Genomic DNA, 20,848 nt, shown 5'->3' with positions numbered 1-20,848 from the left:
GCAACCCACTCCAATGTTCTTGCCTGGAGAATCCCAGGGATGGCGGAGCCTTTCAGGCTGCTGTCTATGGGGTTGCACAGAGTCGGACACGACTGATGCAGCTTAGCAGCAGTAGCAGCAGCAGCGTGTGTCTCTACAAACTACAAATATAATATAGTTAAAATGTCACCAAAACTAATAGAGCAATTCTAAGTCGCAATAGGTTATATTCAAAGAAGTCAGTTTCATAGTTACTTTTCTAACCAGAGGTCCATGTGTTAACTTTATCCATCAAGTTTTTATTTTATCTGCCACAGAGATACCGCTTACTCAATGGCTGCTGGTGGACGACCAGGTGCTACCAAAGTTATGGTGGTTGTAACGGATGGTGAATCCCATGATGGTTCAAAGTTGAAAGCTGTGATTGATCAATGTAACAAAGACAATATACTGAGGTTTGGCATAGCAGTAAGTGGCTTTTCTTTTTACTGGTTTTTCAGTTCATAGGGAAATATTCCTTTAAGACTATCCTTTCTTATTGCCTGTTCATAGCTTCATATTAAAGAATATTTTTACTCTATCTGAGCATCTTGCTGATTTTCGGTTATGATAACCAAAAGGTTATGGAAGTGTTGCTTATTTTACTTCTCCAAAAGGCCTATTGTGTTAAAAAAAAAAAAAAGTCTAGAAGATACTAAAAAGTACAGCACTGATGGCCCTCTCCTCTCTTCCTCTGTTTTCAAGGTTCTTGGGTACTTAAACAGAAACGCCCTGGATACTAAAAATTTAATAAAAGAAATTAAAGCTATTGCCAGTATTCCAACAGAAAGACACTTTTTCAATGTCTCTGATGAAGCAGATCTACTAGAAAAGGCTGGGACAATAGGGGAACAGATTTTCAGCATTGAAGGTAAAAGAGCTCCTCCTCCTCAGAATTTTCTTTCAAAACCTTTTTTCAAGGATACAAACTTCCCAGCATATAAGGGGAACAGAAGGGATAAATTGGGGATTGGGACTAACATATACACACTACTGTCTATAAAATAGACAATAAAGACCTACTGTAGAGCACAGGGAACTCTACTCAATACTCTGTAATGGCCTATATGGGAAAAGAATCTACAAGAGTACATATATGTATGATTAAATCACTTTGCTGTACAGCAGAAACTAACATGACATTCTAATCAACTATACGCCAATAAAAATTTTAAAAATAAAAAATAAAGTAACATGTTCTTAAAAACCTTTAAAAATTCTTTATTACCAAACACTCTTTTAATTAATTGGCTTCCCTTGTGGCTCAGCTGGTAAAGGGTCTGCCTGCAATATGAGAGACCTGGGTTCAATCCCTTGGAGAAGGGAAAAGCTACTCCAGTATTTGGGCCTGGAGAATTCCATGGACTGTATAGTCCATGAGGTCACAAAGAGTCAAACACAACTGAGCAACTTTCACGTCACATATACCTTATACAAAGAGAACTCATAAGTAGCATCAATAAGAAAAATAAAGAATGATGACTACATAGCTTATAGAAGATGGTCAGTAAACAAAAGAAAATATTCCCAATTTTAGTAATTATTTTAAAATTTAAATTAAATCAATGTTTCTTTGTGCCTAAAAGACAACAAAGATTAGTAATGTTTAATCTTGAGGAGATTATGGGGAAGTACGGAAGCTCATACACTATTGATAAGATTATAAATTGTATAACCTTTGGGAGCAGCAATGTAGTACCGTCTATTATAATCATAAATAGTTTTACCCTTTTATACTGCTTCCATAATTTACATTGAAATTCTTAAAATTTGTTTACAGTAAATATGTATACTTCTAGGTTACAAAAATACAGTGAAGATTTTTAATAGTTCAGATTTTGAGGAAACATTTACCAGCTATATAATAATTTACTTCTGTGGCTTGGGAGGTCTAGTCACTGTAGAAATATCATATGTTTAAGACCTCATTGTAAGGAGGACTGGAAAACAATTCCCAGTTGGTAAAAAGTCCCACGTGACCCAAATCCTAGTTCCGGATGGTTAACCCAAATAACTCTCAGCAATGAAGTGAATATTTTATTGAGCACTTGCTCTGATCAAAGGGATTGCATAGATTAAGTATTAATCCTTATAGTCAAATCTTTATCTCCTGATAGATTAAGTATTAATCCCTATAGTCAAATCTTTTTCTCCTGGTTATCCATTGGAAGCATCTATCCAAACATTTTTATTCTTCCCTACATTAATGTGACAGTGCACAAACTTTTCTTTTTGTGAAGATTAGTGAAATGTAACCACTTTGGCTGCTCTATATGGAAAAAGAGTTCTAAATGAGTCTTATGGTGCTAGCGTCAGAGGTAAGCACATATGTAGAACTTGGACCAGACTTCCAAATTGGCAAAATTCCTACTCAATCTTGAATCCTGGTTCCTGAAGCCAAATCCAAATATCTCTCAACACAGTCTTCACCACAGATCAATTGCCTGGCTCCTCCAACTATAGCTGAGATATATGTGCATTTATTAGTACCAATATTTAAAAGCTAAAAATTCAGTTAGGTCTTTAGCAAGTAACAATCATTTTTAAAAAGAAAAGATAATGTCAGTTTTCATCTTACCTCATCCCCTATGTTGAGTGTTTCTTGATATCAGGAATTTCATAGTATACCAATACATACATTAATGCACAATCAAGATTAATGCCAACTTCAGACTACCTGGGAAGCATTGTGGATTTCTGCATCTGTTAGAACACTTCCCTAGAGGTTCCTCCCTCCCAGCTCTGTATTTTTGAGTGGACATCAGAACCATGTGCGTGTGTGTGTGTGTGTGCGTGTGTGTAGGCACATGTGTTTGAAGATTTGATTTAAAATCGGTAACAGTGATATAATTTTTGAAACTGCTATTTCCCAGGTACAGTTCAAGGAGGAGACAACTTCCAAATGGAAATGTCACAAGTGGGATTCAGCGCGGAATACTCTCCTCAAAATGTGTGTATATCAGATAACTTCCAGTCATATTGTCATTTGCCTTGACACTTCTGGACCCAGTAGCCTTGTCCTGAAATAGGAAAAACAGCCATCTAGTGATCAGCAGTTCTCACTCCTAGTCACGGTCGTTTAGTTTCTTTGTGCTGCTGGTTTATCATTCTAAAAAACAGAGGTTAATAATGCCTTCCCTCCCCTATTTTACAGGGATTTTTTAAATGGAAAAAAATGATAATATACAAGAAAGCCTTTGAGTGCTCCAGGGGACAGGCAGTATATTAACTCAAGGTATTATTACTGCAGGAATTTTCTTTATATCAATCAACTGCTGGAAAAGTTTGTTTAAAACACAAACTCGTATCCTCACTGTCATGGTTGAATTCTGAGTTATTTGAATATCTCTTTTTTTAACAGCAGAGACAGAAAAACAGTTGAAAAAGTAAGGAGTTAGGGAAAGAGTGCGATGGGACATCTTAGCTCAGGGAAGTCCATTCTTGCTCAGAGACATCCATCTCACAGGTCTCTGATTCTGATCCTACTCAGGATATGAGTGCAACGGTAGCAAAAGAGGCAAAGAGACAGGTGACCCTGGGAAATGCTCAGGAAACAGGATTTGACTGGCTGAATAAAGGCCGAGGATCAGGGTTTTTTTGTAGAATAAAAGGTACTAACATTCTCTGGATCATCAATTATTAAGAGATGCTCCTACAAGTTATAGGTCTTTCCTTCAGAAAAAATGTCAGTGAACCCACACAAACAATTTTTCATACAATTTCCTGAAATTTTGTATAGACCCTGAAGCTCCTTCCTGCACCCAGATTTCAGAGTCCAGGATTTATGACAATCATTCACATAGTTTCATGGTCTCTTATCTTCAGAATGGGACACATTATTTCCCTATTTTTTTAATGGCTTTGTATTTTTCATCCCAAAATCATACCTTGAAAATGATAATGGAGAAGAATATGGAAAATAATGTCTATATAATGAGATCACTTTGCTGAACAGCAGAAATTAATATGCTGTTGTAAATCAACTATACTTCAAGAAAATAAATTTTAAACAATAAGAGCAAAACTCCAAGATTGTATCTCTGATATTTTCTAAGATCAAAAGCTTGTAAATAAGGACTTCCCTGGTGGTCCAGAGGACATGAGTTTAGTCCCTGATCAGGGAACTAAGATCTCACTTGCCCTGGAGCAACTAAGCTCACCCATCACAGCTAGAGAGCCCGAGCACCACAGCTAGGGAGTCTGTGTGCAGCAGCGAAAGATCTAGCCACAGCTAGACCTAACACAGCCAAAATAATTAACTAATTGGTTAATTGGTTGATTAATTAATTTTTAAAAAAATTAAAAAATAAGTCCCATCCTGACCATCTGCTTCCTGCGATGGCTTATAGCTTTGAATATGCAGATTGGGTTTTGAGCCAATCCTGAGTAGCCTGTCCTCTTTGGGCCTCCCCACTGGTGCTGACCAATGGCTGTTTTTCTTCCCGTAGATGAAATATCATATCTTCAGTTGCTTTCTGTAGCTGTGCCGTTCTCAAATAGATGGGATAGGAGAGAGAGGAAGGTTTGAGAAGGAGTTAAGAAAAAAGAGGAAAGGGACTTCACTGGTGGTCCAGTGGTTAAGAATTCACCCTCCGATGCAAGGGATGTGGGTTCAATCCCTGGTTGAGGAACTAAGACCACACATGCCACAGGGCAGCTAAGCTTGTGTACCACAATTAGCGAGGACCACACACTGCAGTGAAGACCCAGCACAGCCAAAAAATAAATAAAGTAAAATGTTTAAAAGAAGAAAGAGGAAGGAAGTTGAAGATAGGTCAGAAGAGGGCTACCACATGGGTCTAGGGGAACAGTGCCCACCTCTCTTCCTCTGGCAGCAGCACTTCCTGTTTCTTGAGCATGTCTCATAGCCCGAGCTCTTCCTAGGAACACGTTAGGCCAGAGGCTCCCCTCTGACTCCTTTCTAAAGGCTTACAACTGTTCAGCATTTGCAGATGTGCACCTTTGCATGGAAATTGGAAGATGGCTATGTGCCCCTCCTGTACTGTGGTACAGATTTATCTTTAAAATGTGTTGTACTAAACAAAGCCCAAAGTAATACAGCCCATGGGAAGGCTTCTTTTCCAGCACAAAATGTATCAAAACAATTTGGAGATATATCAACATACAATCTGTTAAAAAACCAAAATTCAGCTGAGTGAATCTGATTGGCTTTATTCAATGATTCATGGGATTCTCTTGTAACTCAATTGGTAAAGAATCTGCTTGCAATGTTGGAGACCTAGGTTTGATCCCTGGGTGGGGAAGATCCCCTGGAGAAGGAAATGGCAACCCACTCCAGTATTCTTGCCTGGAGAATCCCATGGACAAAGGAGCCTGGCAGGCCACAGTCCATGGGGCTATAAGAGACATACATGACTCAGCCACTAAACCACCGCAATGATTCATGAATTGGGCAGCATTTCATTAAGCAAACAGAAAGGTGCTCTAAGGAGCTGTAGAAAACGGAAGGCTTTTATGGGCAGAAGGGGAAATGGTCAGACTGTTTCAAGCACAGTCACCTTCACATAGGGGACAGAAGGGGTCTCTCATGATTACCTCACTAGTGCTGACCAGGGAATTCCAAAGTGACCATTTAAGACGACCTTCCTGGGAGAGATTGAAGTTGCAGTTAGGTTAGGTATGGTCTGGGTTTGATGATGTAGACTTGGCACAGGCGATTCCATTTTGACCTGTTGTCTCTCTTTTCTAAGCAATTCACGTATATTTTGCTTCATCTCGCTTAGTTTTTTTTTCTTTAAATTTAGACCATTTGTTTTGATGTTTTGCCCACCCGACACTCTTATGCCTTACAGGTGATTTGTTTTAAGGCTTCTCACTTTTCAATTATTGTAGAATATTCTGACGCTGGGTGCAGTAGGAGCTTATGACTGGAGTGGGACTGTGGTCCAGAAGACACCTCATGGACATCTGATCTTTTCTAAACAAGCGTTTGAACAAATTCTGCAAGACAGAAATCACAGTTCATATTTAGGTAAGACCTACCAGCACTTGGCTTAGCACATTTAAGTTGCTTCCTTTAAGCTAGTTGGATTTCAAGATCAGTTCAGCAAAACAGTTGAGCTGTCATCTAATTACACATATTTCAGCTCTTTGCCAGTCAGGCCTTAGCCCATAACTACTTAATGAAACACTGCATGTTTGACTCATTAATCTCTTCTGGTTGTTCCAGCAGTTGTTATTCCTGGGACATGACTGTGTTTCTCCAAAATAGAAATAGGACCTAAAAGTCAGTACTGTAAGTGGTAGTCTTAACATCAATTTGGAGTCTCCAGTGTTTCTGTTCGTGTAATGATAGTCACCAATTTTGAGCACCTCCTATGGGACAGTCCCTGAGTTGGCTATTCTATCTACATAATGTTTAAATACTTCCAACTATCCTTCGAAGGGAGTACTACTATCCTCATTTTACCTTTCCAAAGAGCTTAATTACTTGCTCAAAGATAAAAAAACTTAACAAGTGGCAAGTCCAAACTTTGAACTGGAGACTGACTCCAAAGCCTATGTTCTTCCCACTGTGCAAATTTCCACCTTTTAAATTCATTTAGTTATTCATTCTCAAATATTTGTTCATATTTGAGTTCACAAGGAGCTGGTGAGGACAATGCAGAATCTAGGGTCAGCTTTATGGGGACATGTTCCACCTCCACAGGGCAGAGTTTCCGGCCAAATGGCACAAGCAGTTCATCTTAGAAAAAGCAGGAGAATGTGACCTTCGTGTTATACTCAGGAGCGCGAGCAGCTATGCGTCACACTCACAAAAGGGCCCTCTGATCATCTCTGCTAGCTTCACAGGCTTATCTGGCCAAGATATTCAACAGTACCTACCCTGTAACCCTTTCTCTCCTAGGTTACTCTGTGGCTTCAATTTCTACTGGGAACAGTGTCCACTTTGTTGCTGGTGCTCCTCGAGCAAATTATACTGGCCAGATCGTGCTATACAGTGTTAATGAGAATGGCAATGTCACAGTTATACAGTCTCACAGAGGTGACCAGGTAAATTCCATTGTTTAAGCAGGTGAAATTAATTTCATGGACAATCGGGGCTTGTGGGAAGGGAGGAGTTAGTAGAAATGGAAACTAACATTTATTGAGTGCCCACCCTGTAGCTGCCTCTGTGATTTGTCTTTACTTGAATATTCCTTAAATATTCACAACAATACTGAGATCTACCATCCCCTTTTGACTAGCTGCTGAGAGTTTAACTACCTTTCTAAGGCTACATAGCTTTCATGGGGTTGAGTTGTCGTTAAAGCTCAGTGATGACAGACACCTAACTACTTCTTTGTAGGCAAGTTCCAACAAGGAACCAAGGATCTGGAGAAGAAACAAGTAGACAAAGGGAGCAATAGAGCATTAGACTGAGCTACAACATCTGGGCCTGTACAGGTGTCCTGTGGCTCTGACATTTCTAAATGTCAAAAAGTTTGACATTTCTAAAAGTAAAGCAGCACTTTTCTCTGTCACTTTCTTCTGATATGTGGCAATTTGGTAGTGAGGACCAGTGATGCCTCCCAGTCAAGGTCCACAAGAACAAAAGCCAGCCTATAGAGTCCTATTTCTTGCTAAGTAGTTTTGACTCCTGAGCTTAGCAAATATTTGAAATGAACATCACTGTACTCCAATGACCAACAGAAAAATTTCTTCCTTAAATCAGAGAAACTGACAAAACAATGGATTTCCCTTCTCTGGGATTAAAACTGATTCACTGTCTCTATGGATTTTCCGGGAGGAGGAAGATCTGAGTCTTTGACTTCCTTGACCACAAATCCACTGTGGTCACACATTTTCCTCCTCTTTAGTATTTTAAAGTTTATGGTCTTCCCTGGTGGCTCAGACAGTAAAGAATCTTCCTGCAATGCAGGAGACCTGGGTTCAATCCTTGGGTCAGGAAAATCCCCTGGAGAAGGGAATGGCAACCCACTCCAGTATTCTTGCCTGGAGAATCCCATGGACAGACAAGTCTGATGGGCTACAGTCTGTGGGGTTGGACACAACTGAGTGACTAACACTTTCACTTTCTATTATGTTCTTTTAATATAAATTTATTTATTTTAATTGAAGGTTAATTACTTTACAGTATTGTATTGGTTTTGCCATATATCAACATGAATCTGCCACAGGTATACACATGTTCCCCATCCTGAACCCCCCTCCCTCCTCCCTCCCCGTATCCCTCTGGGTTGTCCCAGTGCACCAGCCCCAAGCATCCAGTATCATGCATTGAACCTGGACTGGCAACTCGTTTCATATATGATATTATACATGTTTTAATGCCATTCTCCCAAATCTATTATGTTTTATCACAGAAGCCCTGTTATTTGTTTAGCCTCCCTCTTCCCTGCCTGCCTTTGTCTACAATACCTCGTAAAGCTTCTAAGTGTTCCTTAAGTGTAGTCTTTTTCCCACCAGCATCAGAAATACCTGGAGTGCTTACTTAAAATACTGTTTTCTTGATTGCCCTATAGATATTGCATCAGAATCTCTGGAAATGGCTCTTGGGAATCTGTATTTTACAGGTGCTTTTTTGGTGATTTTTGTGCACCCTAAGTGCTAAGAAGCAAGTGTTAGATTGTGACACAAAGGGAGAGAAGGGGCGATGTTATCTATCTTTATGTTCCTAGCACCTTACAGGCAACAGATGCTCAATTTTTGTTGGTTGAATGAGTAAATAAGGTTTAATGTAATACTAGGAGTAGAATCCTAGTGTGGATATGCTTTATTCCTGCAGATTGGCTCCTATTTCGGTAGTGTGCTGTGTGCAGTCGATGTGAATAAGGACACCATCACAGATGTGCTCTTGGTAGGTGCGCCAATGTACATGAATGACCTAAAGAAAGAGGAAGGAAGAGTCTACCTGTTCACTATCACAAAGGTAAAAAAAAAAATTATTAAACTGATTTCATTTCATTTGCTTTAGTATTGATAGATAAAAGTGAATTTGCATTTTTACAGAATAAAGTCTTTATTATGAAATAAAAGTATGGTTTATATTTCATTTTGAGGATGTCACCATTGTTATAGTTTCAAAAATCACATTGAAAACCATAACCTAGAACTTAATGTATAGTGTCCTGCCATCTTCCACAAGAGGTCTTTGAATATATATTTTCTTTACAAATAAAGTCATTATAAATGCATGTTGTTTTTTGAAATACATACACACACATGCATATACATCTGTGTGTTTCCCAACTGTCTCATTCAATTATTCTTCTTTGCTATAAAGATAACAATAACAGAGCAAAGCTACTTTGTTGACATTTTACAACAGTAAGGACAAATTGTACCGGGCACTTTAGAAACAGCCATATATTCCTGTATACTTTCTACATTAGTTTGTCAGGAAATTCCATTGCTTGACATTTAGATATATATCCAAATCTTGGAAATTCCAGTTCTTACACATAGAACTGAGCATACTCTAACATGGAAAAGCCTAGTTTTACCAACTTATAGACTGAACTAAATCCATGCACATAATTATAGTGAACTTAGTGAAACCTGAAAAGAAAACCAAAATTAAAGGCACAGATTGACATAGAAAATTAGATGGCTAGATAAGGAAAGGATGGAAAGAGAGAAGCTGATATTCATGTAGTAAATGTTATATTTAACTGTTGCGATATTTTGTCTTACTTTATTTAAATTGATATAACAGCCCTTAAACAGAAGCAATTAAAACAATTTTAAAGCATATAAAGTGTAATTAAGTATTTAATAAGGGAAGAGCATATCTACTAGTTTGAAAATGTAACAAATCCCCAACTTCTTAAATGTTTCTTGCTAGTCAGATATTCTGAATATTATTAATTGCTAAAGGTGAAATGATCTTTCAATATTTTACCAAACTCAGTCAGTAATAAATTAATTTTCATAAGATTATTATAGAGGAGAAAGAATAAAAACAGACTCAGTTTCATGGTTGAAGAGCATTGCTTTCTTATGAGGTCATGAAATGTTTCCATTCTTGACTTCAAAATCTGCAAAAAAAAAAGAAAAAGCCCACAATTGTATCTTTTACAGGAAAATGTCTTTTCTTTGGCAGAAATATTCAGTGTTTTATATAATGGAATATTAACAATCTCATCTTTCACTTCCTATACCATTATAATTATGCCACTGTTGTTCAATAGCTTTTAAGTAAAGGACTGTATTAAGATATTGTGTTTTATTTGTTTCTACCTTAATTTTATTGAAGAGATTAGTAGACTTTTACCAGAAATTTTTTAAATCAAAAAATTTTGGAAACAGATGAGTGAAGATCCTAATATTAAGACGAAAAAAGACAAAGAAATGGACACGCTTATGTAGGTTGTACAGGCAGCCTACAGAAAAGAATTGCTTCTTTTCACCTTGGTTTATGAGCAGATAGCCTATGACCTTACTTTCAGTATAGCACAGTGATTCATTTGTACATAGGTAGGTAGGTAGATGGATAGATAGATTTTTTTTTGGATTCTTTTCCTTTTTAAGTAACTAAAATCTATTGAATATAATTCCTTGTGCCATACAGTAGGTCCTTGGTTATCTATTTTATATCTATATTTATACTACTATAAATATATAGTAGTATATATTTGTTAATATAAGGTTGGCTTTAATTGTCCCCTTTTTCCCTCTTTGCAAGGGCATTTTGAATTGGCACCAATTTCTGGAAGGCCCCAAGGGTCTTGAAAATGCTCGATTTGGTTCAGCAATTGCAGCTCTTTCAGACATCAATATGGATGGCTTTAATGACGTGATTGTTGGTTCACCTTTGGAAAATCAGAACTCTGGAGCTGTGTACATCTACAATGGTCACGAGGGCATGATTCGCTTGAGGTATTCTCAGGTAATCCATAGTTTTATGGTGATATGTTTACATGGGAGTATCATTGTGTTAGAGCTAGAGAGCATCATGTGGGTCCTCCAATCCATCCCTCTTACTTTATAACCTAATTCACTTATTCATCAGATATTCAGTGAACCTCTACTGTGTGTCAAGCTCTGTCTAGGCTCTGGGAATACTGTAAAGAACAGGACGGTCACCTTTGTGCTTTGTATGGATCTTTCATTCTTGTGGAGGAGACAGAGGGAAAGAAGATAAGAAAAATATTCCAGAAAGTAGGAAATGATAAGGAACTTAAAAAAAAACTAGGGAATAAATTTTCAGGGCTAGGAGGTATCAAATATTTGAGTGAGTGACCAAGGAAGCCTCACTCAGAAGCAGCTTTTGAGTAAAAATCTGAATGAAATGAGCTAGGAGAGGAGTCAGGACCCAAACCTGCATCTGCTCCTTCTCTGGTTCACTGATGTCTCACTGCTTTGTGCTGGCTTGTTATTTTATGTGAGAGATTCATGCCGTTTTCTTTGATGAAAATGTGGCTGCAAGAATAATAATCAGATCATATGAGCTATGAAAAATCAATGGAGTTCTGTGGAGAATAAAACAATCTGAGAAATGGCCATAGAAAGAATATACCAGGGCAATGTAGATGCTACCTTTTTTCCATTTCAGTTGTCACAAGCTATAATTTCATCTCAAACTTGCTTTTAGAAAATCCTGGGGTCCGACAGAGCCTTTACTAGCCACCTCCAGTACTTTGGGAGATCCCTGGATGGCTATGGAGATTTAAATGGGGATTCCATCACCGATGTGTCCGTGGGGGCCTTTGGACAGGTCGTTCAGCTCTGGTGAGTCATTGAGAGCCAGACACAAACCAGTTAACAAACACACGGCCTGCTAAGGAGAGCAGATTGCTTTGCTAGTATTGTGAAAATGTCACAAGCATTATATAACACTCTCAGACATTTGTATGTCATAGTTTGCATAGAGGAAGGAATATGTTTTTCCTGGTGGGGAAAAAAATGCTTGCTTAACATTAGAACCAAGTTTCTCTTCTCTATAAAATGAGGAGGAAAAGTGTATTGAAAAGATAAAGCTCTTGAAATGGTATTAAGGATATTTCTGATTATTTTTTAATTACCTCAACTTGTAGAAAAGAATTCTCATGGGAATGCTCTAAAAATACTGACTATCAAGGCCACACAAGTGAAGTACAACTTCTCTTGTGGTTAAAAGGTATCTTTTACAATTATTAGTCATAAACAAGAAGCCATTATTTAGGTTTAGTTGACCTCTCATTGACCTCAGGAGGAGTTGAAGAGCAGGGGGCAACAATAAGGGATTCAAGAGCCAAGGAGCAAGGGCAAAAAATAAATATATTGGGCTGGTGAAGGAATGGAACCAGAAAGAAACTGAGAATTCTATTGGGAGTCTCTAAGAAAATATAGTTCAGTTATCCATTCATGTCTGTTGAAAAATATGTTTTAAATGTCCAAGTATGTGAAGAACAGAAAGAAATGAGGCATTGAGTAAATCACACTGAGTTCAATGAAACTATTTACAGTATCTCACCTGTGCTTTTAAAGGATGAAATGCATTGTTTTCCGTGCATCATTTTTCTTTCAGTGCCTGACAGGCAGGTTGTTAGTTTCTCCACCAGGGATTGAACCTGTGCCCCTTGAAGTGGAAGCACGAAGCCTTAACCACTGGACCACCAGAGAAGTTCCTTAGTGCAGAGGTCCCCAACCACCAGCCCATGTTAGAAACCAGGCCACGTAGCAGGAGGTGAGCAGATGAGGCTTCATCTGCCGCTCCATTACTGGTGTCATCTCCCTCCCCTCTGCAGTCTGTGAAAAAATTGCTTTCCACGAAACCAGTTCCTGCTGCCAAAATTTGGGGATCACTGCCTTAGTGCATCATTTTAATGAAATCTTCATGTGGAAAAAATAAAACTCAAATGTAATATTTAAGGCTTTGAAAAAAAGAAAATATATTTACTGGATAAAATCAGTTTAGAGTAACATTAGAAAAATACAAGATGTGATGACATAATTATGTGGCTGCTTTGGAACAATTTTGTAAGAAGTCATACCTTTCAGTGAACTTCACCCTGTAGCCACCTTGGTAGACCTCAGGCATGGCAGGCCATATACTTCCTATACTGTGACGTTCCCTTTTAAGATAGCCCATGATGGCCAGACTTTTTTCTTTGAAGGTGGGTTTGATTCATCTAAAAAGTCAAGACACAAGGAGTCAAATCCATTTTTTGAGGGGACCAGTTAAGCTAGGTTATAAAGCATCTGCCTGCAATTCGGGAAACCTGGGTTCGATCCCTGGGTTGGGAAGATCCCCTGGAGAAGGAAATGGCAACCCACTCCAGTATTCTTACCTGGAGAATCCCATGGACAGAGGAGCCTGGCAGGCTACAATCCACGGGGTCGCAGAGTCGGACATGACTGAGCAACTTCACTGTCTGTCTGTCTGTTAAGCTAGGTTAATGCTGTTTTGTGGTCACATTCCTACAAGGTGCTAAGACTAGTTTTTCTGGGTAGCTCCCTGAGAATAATTTTTTTTAAACATTGGTCTTTCAGGTCACAGAGCATTGCTGATGTATCTGTAGATGCTTCATTCACACCAAAAAAAATCACTTTGCTCAACAAAAATGCTGAGATAAAACTTAAACTCTGCTTCAGTGCTAAGTTTAGACCTACTAATCAAAACAATCAAGTGGGTGAGTAAACCTGAAATAATCTGCACAAGAGATAGGTTTGCTTATAGAGTTTCACTTCTGATGTAAACTATGCTTGGGGTATGGAAACCAAAAGAAATAAGGGTCCTGCAGACACTTGAATTGCCACATATTTGAGGTGCCTGAGAATGGTTAATTAGGTACGGAAGGTGTTTTAGACCTTCCTCTGTCATCCTTAGAAGGTCACATTCTGCTGCAGAAAGTCATGAAGTCAGTGACATAATTATAGCCTCTTCCAGTCTATTCTTTAACTTTCTCCTACCCATACCTTCCTAATGGAAAACCATGAGCACATGCAAATTACACTGAACCTGGGTCCGTATTAGATGAGTCCACTGTGAGTTGGCTATGCCATAATATAGGTAGAGTGTGTTCAGTATGAGGATCAAATATTTCTTTTCTTGAAAATTTAAGAAGCATGAAATAATGAGAGAGAAAGTATAGAACAATGTATAATTTGTGCCCAGTGTTTTATATTTTCTAAATAATCCATTATATGAACCGAGAACTTTCAGATGTATTAGCAGGATTTAGAAAAGGCAGAGGAACTAGAGGTCAAATTGCCAACATCCATTGCATCATAGAGAAAGCAAGGGAATTCCAGAAAAGCATCTACTTCTGTATCATTGACTACACTGAAGCCTTTCACTCTGTGGATCACAACAAACTGTGGAAAATTCTTAAAGAGATAGAAATACCAGACCACCTTACTTGCCTCCTGCAAAACCTGTATGCAGGTCAAGAAGCAACAGTTAGAACCTTACATGGAACAACTCACTGGTTCAAAATTGGGAAAGGAGTATGTCAAGGCTGTATATTGTCACCCTGCGTATTTAACTTCTATGTAGAGTACATCATGTGAAAGGCCAAGCTGGATGAATCACAAGCTGGAATCAAGATTGCCAGGAGAAATATCAACAACCTCAGATGTGCAGATAATACCACTTTAATAGCCAAAAACAAAGAGGAACCTAAAGAGCCTCTTGATGAAGGTGAAAGAGGAGAGTGAAAAAGCTGGCTTGAAACTCAACATTAAACAATGAAGATCATGGCATCTTGTCCCATCACTTCATGGCAAATAGAAGGGGAAAAAGTGGAAACAGTGGCATATTTTATTTTCTTGGGTTCCAAAGTCACTGCAGATGGTGACTACAGTCATGAAATTAAAAGATGCCTGCTCCTTGGAAGAAAAGCTATGACCAACCTAGACAGCATATTAAAAAGCAGACATGTCACTTTGCCAACAAAGATCCATATAGTCAAAGCTATGGTTTTTCCAATAGTTATGAATGGATGTGAGAGTTGGAACATAATGAAGGCTGAACACCAAAGAATTGATGCTTTTGAACTGTGGTGCTAAAGAAGACTTATGAGAGTCCCTTGGACAGCAAGGAGATAAAACCAGTGAATCCTAAAGGAAATCAATCCTGAATACTCATTGGAAGGACTGATGCTGAAGCTCCAATACTGTGGCCACCTGATGCAAAGAGCTGACTGATTGGAAAAGACCCTGATGCTGGGAAGGATTGAAGGCAGGAGGAGAAGGGGATGACAGAAGGTGAGATGGTTGGATGACATCGCCAACTCAATGGACATTAGTTTGAGCAATCTCAGGGAGATAGTGAAGGATAGAGAAACCTGATGTGCTGCAGTCCATGAGGTTGCAAAGAGTTGGACATGACTTAGTGACTGAACAATAACAACAAATAATCCAGTGAAGTGAGGGAAAGTCTGAAACATGACCGATTGGCAGGGGAGAGTAAGGAAGACTGTGGGCAGTCTTTCTCTGGATTGGTCCAGTTGTCTTTGGCAGCCTGGCTGAGGTCCTACATGTCCCTTAAGTCTTTCTAACCACTGCATCTCACTCCATCTCTCCTGCTCCAATTATCTCAGTTCCTTCAAAATGCAGCCATTGATTTTTAGCACTTAATCCAATATTACCTTCTTTCATTTGCTGCTGTTTCATGGGTCCACGTCCTTTCCATCAGATTTTTTTAAGTTGAAGTGTAGTTGAATTACAATGTTGTGTTACTTACTGTTGTACAGCAAAGTGACTCCGTTATGCATATATATCCTCTCCATCAGATTTTGGCTCTAATTTTCAGAAACCTGTAGTTCCTTGTTATTCAGTCATTCAGTCGTGTCTGAGTGTTTGTGACCCCATGGACTGCAGCACGCCAGGCTTCCCTGTCCTTCACCTACTCAAACTCATGTCCATTGACTCGATGATGCCATCCAACCATCTCGCCCTCTGTTGTCCTCTTCTCTTCCTGACTTCAATCTTTCCCAGCATTAAAGTCTTCCCTAATAAGTCAGCTCTTTGCTTCAGATGGCTCAGATGGTAAAGCATCTGCCTACAATGTGGGAGACCCGGGTTCGATCCCTGGGTTGGGAAGATCCTCTGGAGAAGGAAATGGCAACCCACTCCAGGACTCTTGCCTGGAAAATCCCATGGATGGAGGAGCCTGGTAGGCTACAATCTATGGGGTCGCAAAGAGTCGGACATGACTGAGCGACTTCACCTCTTGCTTCAGGAAGCTAAAGTATTGGAGTTTCAACCTCAGCATCAGTCCTTTTAATGAATATTCAGGGTTGATTTCTGTTAGGGTTGACTATAGCTATTTTATTAGGTGGTGAACAAATTAACTTAAAGGGTAAAAATATAGAGGCAAGTTGTCACGATTTATAGAAGAAATAAGAAGGCTAGGAACACAAAGTTAGATTCACGTCTTGGCATGTCTTCCATATTTTCTATTTTTCACATTCATCTGACATTTTTCCTTTCAAGTGTTCAAACACTACCCAGCTCTGAGTAGCACATTTCACACACCTGCCTTTTAGCACATCCATCTGAGTAGCCGTGAGAGTTGAGTCAGAAACCATTACTGTCTAAACATGAAATGGCTAGATGGAATGTACAGCATGATGATTTTTGTTAATAATACTGTAGCGTATACAGTTACTAAAAGACTAGATTTTAAAGGTTCTCACCACACACAAAAAATTGTAACTTTGTGAAGTGATGGGTATGTTAACTCACCTTATTGTGGCAATTATTTTGCAATGTATAAAATCACTATGTTGTATGCTTTAAACTTACACAATGTTATATGTCGATGATATCTTAATGAAGCTGGAGGAATAAAACATTAAATATAAAAAGTTAATTTGGAAAATCTATTAGTTGGCAGAAATAACCTCTGCTGGCCCTGAAGCATGGGTTTGTCTCAAACATCTTCCTCCTAGTTTTTGATTGTACTTCACCTCTTATGTTACCACATACTTGAAAGGCATTTTCTGCTTTCAGAGAATTGTATTCCCTCCCACCTATTCTCTAGGGTCTCTCACCATTGGGCACCGTTCCCTTTGAATCCTCTTCTTGATGCCTTAGGTCCATATGGTCATGATCATTTGTCACTTACTAGCCTGGCAGTAATAGTGTGTAAGACAGAAATCCCACCTCTGTGGCTTTGAAAAGTCAATTTATAAAGCATATGACTTCTGTTATTTATTGCATTGGGTGTACACTCCAGTTTGAAGTTAATAAGATCAAAAGGATTATCATATTGCCTATGTAACTATGTATCATTTTGGAAAAAATGAAATATTGTCTTTACCACATGTACTAACTTTGTCCTAGCTACCATCACTTCCCTGCCATTACTTTTCCTTTGTGTTATTTTCACTGCTTATTTGTAGTTCTTGATTCTTTTGTATTTTATCTTTGTTAACCTCATGAAGTATTCAGAGCCAGAAAAATTATACATCACTTCTAGCAGATATTTGAAAGGTTACATGTAGAATGCTTTTGGAAGTATAGTCAATCTTTAAACTCTTGGAAGTAATTCAGTTCAGTCGCTCAGTCATGTCTGACTCTTTGCAACACCATGGATTGTAGCATAACAGGCTTCCCTATCCATCACCAACTCCCGGAGTTTACTCAAACTTATGTCCATTGAGTCGCTGATGCCATCCAACCATCTCATCCTCTGTCGTCCCCTTCTCCTCCCACCTTCAATCTTTCCCAGCATCAGGGTCTTTTCCAGTGAGTCAGTTCTTTGCATCAGGTGGCCAAAGTATTGGAGTTTCAGCTTCAGCATCAGTCCTTCCAATGAATAATCAGGACTGACTTCCTTTAGGATGGACTGGTTGTATCTTCTTGCAGTCCAAGGGACTCTCAAGAGTCTTCTCCAACACCACAGTTCAAATCATGAATTCTTGTAAATAATAAGATAGAATAATCATAATCCTAAGCAATGCAGTTGATGCTATTAATAGTATCAGATCTTCTCAGTGTTGGGTGGGTAGCCAACAGATTTTATTGAAAGTTCTGATAGTTGGACATTAGCTACTGACATCAGTTTTTATCACATATGTTTCTCATTCCGTTTCCCTAGGTTAGTATTATTATCTCTGTTTTATAGATGAAGAAATGGAGGTTCAAGGAGGTTAAGAAAATTGCCTAAAGCTTGTCAATGATGAGATTAAGATTCAAAACAAGTCTGTCCAATTCAACACTTGTTATTGCAGTATAACATGACTTTCCCCAAGTAAGCTTTTGGAATATGCAAGGCGCTACACATTTCCCCTTAGAGTATCTAATTTAATCCTCAAATAACAGTGAATCCTCTAAACTGCATAGAAATAGTAGGAATATGGGGTCTGATTTCAAAATTACTCGAACTTTACTTCTGACCAGGCCCTAGCTGTGTGAGCTGAGGTGAATTATTTTGAAAAACCAAATAATATTCTATTAATTATCTGAAAAACAGGATAATAATATCCATGTTCCAGGTTTATTGTGAAACTTACATAACGTATGAGAACGTGTTCAATTGTAGGCACTCAATAATAATACCTTTCCTTTGCACGTCACCATGTTACGGACAATGAAATTGCTGTTTGAGGAAAGAGTTTGACCAACATCATTCAGTAGATTTCCGGGTGGCAAGTCTACTTTTCCTTCCACTGCGTCAAATCACATTTCTTTGAATCACGTTTCTTTGTATCCACAGTCAACGTACATCATACCAGAGCTGCAGTTACAAATATCACAGGCCATGGTTCACAGTCCATCAAAAGGAAGACAGGTTTTTGTTTTCTTGTAGTCAGAGACTTAACCCAGGGAGATACAATAAAACAGGAATGCCTTTTCCTTAAAAATGTATTTGTAATGACATTTCTTTATGACATTTATTATAGCCATTGTGTATAACATCACAATTGATGAAGACCAGTTTTCATCCAGAGTGACGTCCAGGGGGTTATTTAAGGAAAATAATGAAAGGTGCTTGCAGAAGACCATGATAGTAAGTCAAGCACAGCGCTGTTCTGAGTACATCATCCACATACAGGTGAGCCTCCGAGTCCTCTCTTTCATCGCCTTCCTTTTTAAAGACTAAGGAATGGTGGAAGCCTGAATTGGAGGCTTATGAGTGAGAAGACCCCTTGCTCTTCTAATTACTGCTTTTTTTGGTCTATGAATAGGAGTATATTTCCCTTACTCTCATCTATGTGGTTACATGCTATTATGTAAGTTAGTTGCATTAAGTTTTACTTGGGATGGCAAGTAAAAGGGCTAAAAATAAGATTCTTCAACAAATCAAAGATAGTGATTTCTTAAATGTTTAATAGGAAGAACTTTTAGTTGACAATAAATTTTATATTGACATTTTCATATCGGGAGAATATTTATTTTTAAATGATTGAAAAAGATAACTCTAATTGCCCTCATTATTAGATTTACATTGATACAGGTGAAGGATGGTAGATTATGAGGTAGAAATTCTTTGCTCTAATCTTATGCCATAATTACTACAGTTCACATGAATTTTGAAATTCTCCCAAGTATAAAAAGTGCTTCTCAGAAGAAAATTTCTTAAAAAAGCTTATCTTATAAATTATATGATTATTTCCCCCCAGAAGCCAGGTTATGGTATTTGAAAGTACAATTTATTCAGGAAACTATTTTTATAAGAGTTATTCAAGAACTTTCCTAGAATGTGGTTCTCAAAGTTTAAGATGCATAAGAATTTCCAAAGAAACTTTTATAAAATTCATATGCTGGAACCCCACCCTCCTCAGAAATTCCCTTCAGATCCAGTGAATATGTCTAAGGGGCATCCCCAGACATTTCTCAAATAGAAGGATGATACAGAAATCACATCTCAAGAAGTGCTAAGAGTTGAACAAAGAGCTGAATGAACTAAAATCAGTTGAGTAATTTATTGTTCAGGTTGAAGGTTTCTTCTTTGTGAAGGCCTAGACTTTTTTTGTTGATAATGTGCCAATTATACATCTTTAAAGGAATAAAAGCCAGATTCCATTCTCTCTTATCCTTGTGCTACGTGGTGGGTCAAATTAAACATGTAATCCATTGTGGGGGAAGTAAGACAGCCAGGATGTGGTGTACGTATGTATATATATAAACTGGAGAAATAAATGGCAACCCACTCCAGTATTCTTGCCTGGAGAGTTCCATGAACAGTGGCGCCTGGCAGGCTACAGTTCATGAAGTCACAGAGCCAGACATGACTGAGTGACCCAACTACTACATATATATAAATACGTCTCCTATTCTCTCCCGTGTGTACTTGTGAAGTTTTTACAAGGTGTATATTATTGTGGTCAGCTGAGAGGTATTGTTCCAGGTAACACCATATTTGCTATCAATACCCAAGTCCATCCTATGTGCCAACCCTGCAGCCGAGGATACATTTCCCTGTAGTCAGGAACTCACTGACCCTGCCCCTCTACCCCCTGTCCAAAGGGCTCAAGACAGAAGTCCTGCTGAGATAAAGATATCACTCCTAAGAAAAGGAAATTTAATTTTTAGTGCTTACCAATGTACAGGCATTCTTTCTTGAAGGAGAATGCTAGATGGTGTTTGCAGCCCTGTTTTGGCATTATTTTCATTGTGCAATAGACAGGAAACCTCAAAAACTAGAAGCAGCCCAGGCCTCTTGGAGCATTGCAAATCCTCCACCATCTTTACTGGACAAAGAGGAACTGTCCTACTTACAGCTGGACAGTGCTGGTTTCAACGCCTGCTGAGTGATATGTGCATCCTCTTCGACATGCAAAAGAGCACTGACAGACAGCTAGGCTGGAAACTGGGGAGCTTGGTTTCGAGTATGCGAAACACTTTCATCTGGTTTTGTAGACTAGAGACTAGGAAGGGGAGTCCCCTTGTCGATTCCTGACAGTGAACCCTGGGACTTTCCCTTCCAGGTCAT

General features: G+C 38.6%; 1 protein-coding gene across 1 annotated transcript in view; it reads left to right on the top strand.

Annotated features, from left to right (window-relative positions):
• Positions 1-20,848, top strand: part of ITGA2 (integrin subunit alpha 2) — a 109,143-nt gene that overhangs the window by 63,211 nt on the left and 25,084 nt on the right. The window contains exons 8-17 of the mRNA XM_069556563.1: positions 297-447; positions 724-889; positions 2,892-2,968; positions 5,872-6,010; positions 6,887-7,032; positions 8,768-8,911; positions 10,667-10,870; positions 11,576-11,712; positions 13,456-13,595; positions 18,816-18,967. Coding sequence (XP_069412664.1) covers positions 297-447; positions 724-889; positions 2,892-2,968; positions 5,872-6,010; positions 6,887-7,032; positions 8,768-8,911; positions 10,667-10,870; positions 11,576-11,712; positions 13,456-13,595; positions 18,816-18,967 — 1,456 coding nt within the window. The remainder of the gene's footprint in view (positions 1-296; positions 448-723; positions 890-2,891; positions 2,969-5,871; positions 6,011-6,886; positions 7,033-8,767; positions 8,912-10,666; positions 10,871-11,575; positions 11,713-13,455; positions 13,596-18,815; positions 18,968-20,848) is intronic.

The sequence above is a fragment of the Ovis canadensis genome, chromosome 16 (genome assembly GCF_042477335.2).
Source record: "Ovis canadensis isolate MfBH-ARS-UI-01 breed Bighorn chromosome 16, ARS-UI_OviCan_v2, whole genome shotgun sequence".
Lineage (NCBI taxonomy): Eukaryota > Metazoa > Chordata > Mammalia > Artiodactyla > Bovidae > Ovis > Ovis canadensis.
The sequence above is the reverse complement of the archived record's forward strand: the minus strand, read 5'-3'. Positions and strand labels throughout refer to the sequence as shown.